The sequence below is a fragment of the Trichosporon asahii genome, assembly GCF_000293215.1.
Source record: "Trichosporon asahii var. asahii CBS 2479 unplaced genomic scaffold scaffold00009, whole genome shotgun sequence".
In the NCBI taxonomy this organism is placed as follows: domain Eukaryota; kingdom Fungi; phylum Basidiomycota; class Tremellomycetes; order Trichosporonales; family Trichosporonaceae; genus Trichosporon; species Trichosporon asahii.
This window is the reverse complement of record NW_014040915.1, coordinates 457,629-466,790: the sequence shown is the minus strand read 5'-3', so window position 1 is coordinate 466,790 and position 9,162 is coordinate 457,629. Positions and strand designations below refer to the sequence as shown.

The 9,162-nt window shown below is 62.1% G+C and overlaps 3 protein-coding genes across 3 annotated transcripts; all 3 read left to right on the top strand.

Annotated features, from left to right (window-relative positions):
- Positions 1 to 33: 33 nt before the first annotated feature.
- On the top strand, positions 34 to 2,616 carry A1Q1_06965 (uncharacterized protein; the record flags this gene model as incomplete). Its single annotated transcript, XM_014327214.1, has 2 exons — positions 34 to 1,215; positions 1,264 to 2,616. The coding sequence occupies 2 exons, from the start codon at positions 34 to 36 to the stop codon at positions 2,614 to 2,616; spliced, it is 2,535 nt and encodes an 844-aa protein (XP_014182689.1).
- A 617-nt stretch (positions 2,617 to 3,233) lies between these two features.
- A1Q1_06964 (oligosaccharyltransferase alpha subunit) lies at positions 3,234 to 4,760 on the top strand (the record flags this gene model as incomplete). Its single annotated transcript, XM_014327213.1, has 3 exons — positions 3,234 to 3,511; positions 3,560 to 4,045; positions 4,091 to 4,760. The coding sequence occupies 3 exons, from the start codon at positions 3,234 to 3,236 to the stop codon at positions 4,758 to 4,760; spliced, it is 1,434 nt and encodes a 477-aa protein (XP_014182688.1).
- A 1,061-nt stretch (positions 4,761 to 5,821) lies between these two features.
- A1Q1_06963 (uncharacterized protein) lies at positions 5,822 to 8,875 on the top strand (the record flags this gene model as incomplete). The annotated part of the gene is made up of 4 exons (XM_014327212.1): positions 5,822 to 6,091; positions 6,387 to 6,776; positions 7,113 to 7,329; positions 7,626 to 8,875. 4 exons carry the CDS (start codon positions 5,822 to 5,824, stop codon positions 8,873 to 8,875), a joined length of 2,127 nt encoding a protein of 708 aa, XP_014182687.1.
- Positions 8,876 to 9,162: the final 287 nt, after the last annotated feature.

Sequence of the window (9,162 nt, the reverse complement as noted above, 5' to 3'; positions counted from 1 at the left end):
TCCCCCTCCTCTCCCTCTCCCCCCCCCCAAGACATGTCGACTTCGGCAGTGTATTCTCCCCATCCACCTACACACAATCTGCCCGGCACCAGCAACTCTTCCGCAAACGACACCCCCACCCCCACTACCACCACCACCAAGGCACGCTTCACTCGTGCACGCTCAGCTACGTCGGGCGGTGGTGGTCCAAGTGTCTCTCCGACTCGCCCTATGTCATCACCTCGCAAGTCTCCCAAGAAAATGACAAGCCCTAGTCGTGCAAGCCCTGGGCGTCAAACCTCTTCAGCCGGCGCAGGCGAAGGGGCCGGGCCTAACGGTACGACACCAACAATCGATTCACCCAACAAGACATCAACCGAACAGACATCCACCGCTGCCAACGACTCATCAACCCCAGCGCCGGGTGTTGATGCATCGACGGCCTCGCCACCCTTGCAGAAACAACATTCCGGTGACAAACAGCAGGCCGACGAACCGATCACAGAAGATCCCGCCGTCGAAACAGATTCCTCTGCGAAAACTCAGAAGATCATGCTTGTCTTCGGTCGCAAGCGCAAGGCTCCCATCGACGATGACATGACCACGGTCAGCTCAGAGCTGCACACCCCCAACGCGACAACTCCTCCCACGGATCAGGCGAACCACGCTTTGGATGCGACTGTTCCAGGCGAGAAGGCTTCTGCCGTGTTGGATCATGCCGGCAACAATGTCGTGCCTGACGCTACCCCTTCTGCCACCAATTCTCTTGCAAACAGCTCAGCTCCAGCGGCCGCAGACTCTGCCGCTGCTCCCGGAACAGCTGCATCCAACACGCACACGACCAACACTCCCACCACTACAGCCGGTGCTGATGCTTCTGTCGCAGCGGATGCGGCCGTGGCTGCTGCTGTGGCTGCCGCAGAGGAGAAGCCCAAGCGTGCGCCTAGAAAACGCCGCAAGTGGCTGCGTCGAGGCGAGGTGGACCCTGACGACCCCAAGGCGGTCGCGGAACAGAAGGCCCGCCACGCGCTTATCGACGCCGCGATTGAGGCACTTGATCAGCAAGAGCAGGCGGTCCTCGACGAGACGCATCCGCAGCTTGTTGAACTGCTTGAGGAACTCGAGAAACGTCGTCAGCTTCGGCTCAATTACGCTCTGTCCAAGTACAATGCAGAGAAGAACGAGCTTGACAACCTCCGACGACAAGAGCTCGACCAGATTCGTTTCCAGTTCAGGGTGAGTCTCAACCGACGGTTCAGTCACTAACTTCAGGCCGACTGTGAGGACCTCGCAGACAAGATGATGTTCGAGTGCCGCCGCAACATTTCACGACTCGAGGCTGAGAAGGTCTACCTCGATCGCGGGATGCCGAAGCATCACGTAAGGCCCAAGAAATTCTACACCAACATGCCGACGCTGGGTGAGGGACGCGGTTCCGGAGGTTGGCGTCTCCCGACGTCCAAGCTGCTTTCCAACGGCAAGCAGCGGACACGGCCTGTGTATGCAAAGGACGAGTGGCGAAGTCGTCGCGCCATTGACTTTGGAATTCAGCCTGCTAATCGTCACGACGTCAATGATGACCTCGTCGCCCTGGGACTCAGGGACCCACCGACACCATCACCCTCGCCGACTCCCTCCCCTTCGCCCTCGCCAGAGCCGATTCTTGTCGAGGAGGAAGTTATTGAGATTCTCAAGCCCGAGCCTGAGCCTGAGCCTGAGCCCCCTCGTCCTATCGAGATTCCCGAGCCGATAGAGCAGCAGCCGCCACCTCCCCCTGAGCCCGTCCGGGTCGTGCCTGCCGGTCCCCCTCCTGTTATGTGGAACGAGCCCCTTCCTCCTAAAGAGGCTCCACCGCCACCTCGACCTGCGCCGTTCCCTTCGAAGGGCTACGAGCGTGGTGGGTCGGTTGTTCCTCCTCCACCCCCCATGGGGCCGCCCGAGCGCGAGCCGTGGATTCCCAGCTACCGACCGCCTCCGCCTGCCCATGAACCTCTTCCCCCTCGTCGCGGCTCCATCCCCTCTCGAGAGATGGACCGCGGTGCCCCGCCTCCCATCCCCATCGACCGTTCCCGACCACCTCACTACGACCCCTACTTCCGCGAGCCACCCCGCGATGCTCCTCGTATGTTCGACCCCATGCGCGACCCCCGTATGGAGCCTCACCCGATGGACCCGCGCATGGGTGGTCCGCCGCCGCCGAACGCGCACATGCGACCCGGCGAGCCGCTCATGAGTGACCCCCGCCGCGACCCGCGCGATCCTCGCGACATGCGTCCCGACCCCCGTATGGACCCCCGTGATCCTCGGGCTGATCCCCGCGATCCTCGTGACATGCGCCCGGATCTGCGACCAGACATGCGCGGCCCGCCACCGCCGCCCCCTGGACCACGTTACGACGACCGTGGACCCTACTACAACCGGCCTCCTCCGGGAAGCATGTACGAGTCGCCGGCGACGCGTATGGACGGGCGCTGGAGCGGGCCTCCTTCGCGTCCTCCCCCTGGTTACTACCGGGACGACTGGCGCCCTGGACCGGGCCCTCCCCTCCTGGGCCACCCACGGGCCCTCCCCCTCCTCGGGAATACTATGGTCCGCCGGGCGGCTACGTTCCCCGCGAGCCCCGCTTCCCCGGCATGAGCACGCCGACAGCGTACGCCAGTTCGCGCCCGTGAGTGGTAGAAGCATAGATTGCTAGCGCCGAGTGCCCTCTAAGGATGAGGAGTCAGCCAGCGCAATCATGGAGGACGAGAATGGAGCGCCTGCTGTGACATGAGCAGAGCGAGTCCGCAGATAGCAGCAGTGGTAGTAATTGTCATTTCTTCATCCTTGCATCGGTCCATCTTATCGTGTATGCATGCATTAGGTCTGTACCATGGGAAGTGGCTTGATGCGTTTGTGACTGTCTTGCCGCATTTCTGGAACCGCCAGCTGATATGCTCCAACACCGTGTACAGCTGGTACAGCACGTCCAAGCAGTACGCACGCCGCTCGACTTGTTTCGAACGAGGACATCATGATTTCAGGTCAGTCACGGGTCTCAGCGCCTAGCGGTTCAGTGCGGCACCAAAACGACGCGTCTTTGCGATTTGAGCGGAGAGCCCTGCGGCTTCGCGGATCGCGGAACCAAGACCACGTGCCACCCTTGCTGGCTGGCTTGACGTGTCGGCGTCGAGCCCAAGCTGCTCAGGTCGATGATGACAACTGTGCACTTGCATCGACTACCCACAGTTGCAGCGCCGCCCGACCCCAGCGTGATGCTGCTTTCCACTCTCCTAGCGCTTGCGCCGCTAGCGCTCGCAAAGTTCGAGGGCGGAGTGCCCCAGTCCTTCATCAACACGGCCATCGCCCGCACCATCGAGCTCGGCGGCAGCACGCACGTCGTCACCACGCAGTACAATGTCAAGGCGCTCGTCGACAACCCGGAGACATACGTGCTGGCGCTTGGAAAGGAGGGCGATGAGCCGCCCGCGTGGTACGAGGTTCTCGTCGCTGGACAGCCCGTGCAGGACGTCGTGACGGACAACGTCGAGGGGTAAGTTGTCACAACATACGGCTGGAGGCGGTAACTGACCATCGCAAGAGCACCCGCCGCCCTCGTGCCGATTGGGAAGATGAAGAAGGATGGAACAGTGACCATCTCGCTGAACGAGATCGTCGCTAAGTCGTCGCGGCCCGTTCCGGCCGAGATCGAGCAGCGCGCTCCCCAGTACATCATGTGGGAGACCAACTCCACCCTCGTCGACAGCGTGTACACCTCTGACGTTGAGCGCATCAAGATTCGTGCGCCGACGCCCGAGATTATCGGCCAGGGCAAGGTCCCCAAGACGTACACTCGCGACTCGGACCTCACCAAGTCTGGCGCCACGATCACCCTCGGACCGTTCTACAGCGTGCCCCCGACCCTTGGCAAGGACGCCAAGGGCGAGCAGTCGCCGTTCTGGGTCCACTACGAGACCAAGGTCCCCATTGCTGGTATCCGCTCGCTGCGTCGCTCTGCTGAGGTTAGCCACTGGGGCGCGAACCTCAACATCCAGGACGAGATTGAGCTCTTCAACAACGGACCTCGGTAAGTTGGCTACCCTAGCCTTCGAGAATAGCCACTAACATGCAGACTCAAGGGCCAGTTCTCGCGCCTGAACCACCAGCAGTCCCGTTTCTGGGCCAGCAAGCCTGCCCAGGTGCTCTCTGAGCTCGTTATGCGCCTCCCTCCCCTCGCTCGCTCGGTCTACTACTACGACGTCATCGGCAACGTCTCGACCTCCCACTTCCGTGAGGGTGTTGCCCGCAAGGGCCGCACGACCGAGTCGCAGCTCGAGTTCCGCCCCCGCTACCCTCTTCTTGGTGGCTGGAACTACACCTTCACCGTTGGATGGGACAGCCCGCTGTCCGAGTCGCTCAAGGCCGAGCAGGACGGCAAGTACGTCCTCTCCGTTCCCTTCCTCACCCCTCTGAAGGACGTCGTCGTGGACGATGAGGAGCTCCGCATCATCCTGCCCGAGGGCGCGACCGACGTCCAGGTCTACACTCCTTTCCCCGTCGACGAGATCGACCACGCCGTCCACAAGACGTACCTCGACACGACCGGCCGTCCTGTCGTGACGCTGAAGAAGCACCTTGTCACCGAGAACCACGCGCAGCCCGTGTACGTCACGTACAACTACTCGCGCGCCGCGCTGTTCAAGAAGCCCCTGACTGTCGCGGCGTTTTGCGGCTCGATCCTGCTGCTCTTCATCCTGCTGCGCCGGGTAGACTACAGCATCGAGAAGAAGAAGCGGGAGTAAGTCGTGCGCACGACCTAAGGCGCAAGTTTTATTAGTAGAAGCACAAATCTAGGCTGTCAGTATCAGCTAGTCACCCATTTTAGACACGGCTCGGCCGTGTAGCCATCCATAGAGAGCATGTATTGCGTGCAGATTGCAGTGATAACAAGCGGCCATTGCGCATTGGTGGAAAGAGTGCAGCTGATGATTGGCCAGAAGGACCGTAAGCGGCGACGATCGTCACGAGTGCCTTGCAGATGTGAAAGAGCAGAGATGTCACTCTGTCATGACCGAGGCGATGGTGTGCATACGTGCGCATCTCTGACGCTCATTATGCATCACCGGCCACCGAGGGGCCGGATGGACCGATGAAGCACTGCGCCGAACTCCGTGCATGCAACGGCACCTTCACCGGGTAGTCACAGTAAGGGTCAGCACGCCATGAGCCGCCAAGCCGTTGAGTCAGGCATGGACAGAAGGATGGGACTTAGGCCAGGTGAACCGATGCGCGGCATGCATGACGATGGTCGGTACGGTGTGATTAATCGCCGCGGTGCGCGGCACAGTGTTGCATGCGAGGTTAGGTCAGTTGGCCGACTGGTTAGTCGAGGTGTGCGTGGGACAGCCGTGGACGCCGGTGCCGTGCATGCAGTGACGACGGGCCCCCCACAGGCGGGCAATGGAGGCACTGGAGGGCAGCCCTTTTCCCGCTCCAACCCCGTAATCCATGTCGGGCCATGCTAGCCATGCTGTCATCACCCGTCCATCAATGTTCCCCTGTCCGCCCTACCTGCGCCTGACTTGCCAGACCTTTGCTTGCCGACGCTCCTTGCTTCCTTTTCTTTCTGATCCGACCTCACCACACACATACACACTCGCACTTGCACACACACTCTCTGCTCGTCACCTGCAGCGACCCTGCGCATACACGCTTCCATCAACACATAAGCGAATAATCGCCTGCAGAGCAAAAGCGCCGGCCACCAACCCCTCCCTGAATACTCTGTTTATCGGCACCTCCACCCCCGCACCGACCGGGCACCGGCTCGCTTGACCACGACAACGACCTTTGACCAGGGGCGATGACCCGCCCGATCGCCTCAGGCTCCTCGTCGCCGTTGACCTCGCACAGCTCAGGCTCTCACACGAGCTCGCTGAGTCGGGGACCGGCTTCCCGCTTAGCTGCCCGCCGCCAGCAACTCGGCGACCATGTCGGTACAGTGGCGGCACTGCAGCGCGACCTCTCGGCCGACGTCGACGACCTCCGCTCCGTGGGAGGCTGGGACCCCCTCACTGCGCACGGGGTCGAGACGTGGCTCGAGGACCGAGGGATGATCTTCCGTGCTCTGAGGGTGAGTCGTGCATCGCATCGCATCTCGTGCTCTCTGTGTCTCTCACTTTTGCGTCAGGGGCTTGCTAGGGCTGCTTAGTGAGAAGAAATACCGGCTAAACCGGCCCGGGCCAGTCCACATGATTGGAATCCACAATCTAAATCTACTTGCATCCGCATGGATTGCGCCAGCCCTGCTAGCCCTGCCCAGCCATGCAGCCGTGCAGCACAGCCAGCCTGGGCTCTCCTGGACGTCTGAAACTGCATGACCACACACGCACGCCATCGCCGTCCCATGCCCTGCTGCCATCCCGAAGCTCCCGCTCGCAGAGTATACTGACATCCAGCGCAACCGTTTCGACATCGAAGCCGCCCACAACAAACTTCTCGATGCACTCGCGGCCCGTCTAAACCGAGGATTGCATGGTAGCATTCCACCCCCGCCAACGCCACTCTGGACACTTCTGCCGTACGCCGGCCGAAAAGCCTGCGTCGACCACCTCGGCCACCCGGTTGTCGTTCTCAGCCTTCGTGACGTCGCGCGAGATGACACTGGGTCTCTCGACGAGCTGAAGGACTGGACGTGGTGGGGCCTCGAACTCGTGCGCCGTGCACTGAAGGAGTACTGGGTCGACGGACGCAGAGGGACCGGAGCCGAAGGAGCGGTGCTGATCATCGATGCCGCGAATGCGGGATACCGCAACTTGGTGAGTTGACTGTTGGAATCGGAGTGGCAACCGAACATCCTTCCGGGCCTTAGTGTCCTTCCCTTACTCGGGGATCTCTCAAACGTGGGCACGGACGCCCGTCGCTTGTCGCCATGAACGGCTGCCCGCTCTGCATGCTCTGCACAAGCTTGCCAAGCTGTCGCGGAACGGCATGTAGCGGCATGCACGGGGTCCATTGCGGCATTGCAGTGGTCCCAGCGGCAAGCTCGCTCGCTACCTCCCGGCCACGATTTACCGGGTACACACAAATGTTTCACCGCTCTTTTCTTTTCTGCGTCTCTTTTGTTCCTTGTTCGTTGCTGACGCTGTGAAAAGGAGGTCGAGCTGCTCCCGACGCTGTTCAACGTCGCCCGCGACAGCTACCCCGGCGAGTTTGAGAGCGTCTACGTCGTCAACGCAGGGTGGTCCCATCGGGCCATGTGGAACAACATCCTGAAACGCCTGTTGCCACGAAGTGCCGTCGAGAAGATCACCTTCCTCGAGTCGCGCCACGACACCGAAGCGGTGTTTGACCTAGACACGCTACCCAAAGGTGAGTTCCGTTGGTCGTACTTGGCGCTCCCGCACACAATCTCTCGACCGCCGCTACCCCAGGGCGCCCCGTCTCCTAGCATCACCCGTTGCATCATGCAATCACAAGTGCGCAGATCGCGCGGAGATCGGGCGCATCCATCCTTTCTCCTGTGTGCTACGACGGGCGCGCGCTTCATGCATGCCTTGCCCGCCGTTTCCAAGCATCGGAACTGGGGGCGTAGGCCAGGGTGTGCAAGGATCACCAGACGGTCAACCATGACCGGCCCACTGATGGACTATAACTGACCATCGCAGCTCTGGGAGGCGACGGCCCACCAGTCGACCACGAAACCATGCTCCACCACCTCTCAATCTCCCGTTCTCGACCGTCATCACGTGTCAACTCTCGCGCACCATCACGGAAGGGTTCGCGAGCCCCGTCGCGTGAGCCGCCAAAGTCGCGCAACAGCCTCAGCCGAGCGACGTCTGCGACTTCGATGGCCGATGTCTTCTTCACCGCTCCGGCCTCCCCCGCCAACCTGAGCCGGGCCGGATCGAGGGCCCCGTCGCGGAAGAGCAGCCACCTGATGCTGTCGCAGCTGAACCACAAGCTCGCCATGACCAAGCACGAGGAGGAAGAGGCCGCGACAGTGGGTGGCGATCCGTCCCGGGCGTTCGATTACATGCGCGGTGAGGCCCCGAAATCGCCACTCCCGGATGAGCCTGCGGTCCAGTCACCGCTGCATCGCATCAAGTCGTTATCAGACTTCCACCTGTACCTCTCGCCATCTCGCTTGGCCCACCGCGACCTGCTGTCCGACTCGGAAGACGAGGGCAGGGACCAGGTCCACATTCGGCCACCGATCCAGCGCCGCCGCTCGCTCCAGCCTGCCTTCATGGAAGGATCGACGCTGGCCGCCCGTCGCGCCGCCGCCCGCAACGCCCAGCTGTCCACCGCGCAGCAGAACTACACGTACTCGCTCTTAGAGCACCACGCACAGGGCCTCGAGCGCTACAATCCCGACGTCTTAACCCTGCCAGCGCTGCTGTTGCCCGAGGAGGAACCGCCGGCCACGACGCCCACGACCCCAATCGAAGAGGCCGAACCCGTCCCTGCCGTTGGCCACTTTGCAGAGGAGAACCCGTGGTTCGGGTATCCCGTCGTGCGGACGAGCGACGGTCAGGTGCGTCCGCGATACGGGCGCAACCGCAAGCGTGACCTCATCAAGACGCTGCTGTGGCTGTTCGTCATCCGATTGCAGTCGTGGCGCGATGCCCTCGAGCGAGCGATCGCACGCATGCTTGGCCTCAAGAGCCTCGGATACCCATACTTTGAGCGCAAGCGCGTCAAGGCCGCGAATCCAACAGCAGGCCTGCTGCGCACGGCGCAGGAGAAGCGGGCGTCGTCCTCGCGGGCCGTGGTCCGCGCGACGAGCCGGGACTGGATCTGGATGCTGATCGGCTTCCTCCTGATGCGGGGGAGCTGGGCGCCGCTGCTCGCCAACCCGCTCGAGGCGGTCGGGCTAACAGGTCTGAAGGACTGGCTCGGCGTGACGCTGCCGTGAGCCGGTGTCGACTCGGCCGTGAGGCGTCGTGATCGTACAAAGGGATGCGCGGTCCCCGCCTGGCCTGCCTCGCACGACTCGTGTGGAGCTCCGCTGCCACATGCCGTCGGGTAAGCGGATATGCGGCGGTGGGCGGGTGCCAGCGGGGTGCGCTGTGCGGTGAATGCATCGTCCCGGGGCCCGCGGGCCCGAGGAGCGTCCACAGACACTTTTTCTTGTTGACAATACCTCTTGTAGAGTAGTTGTAATGTACATATGCATGTAGCCGGACACGGATGGCGATGCAG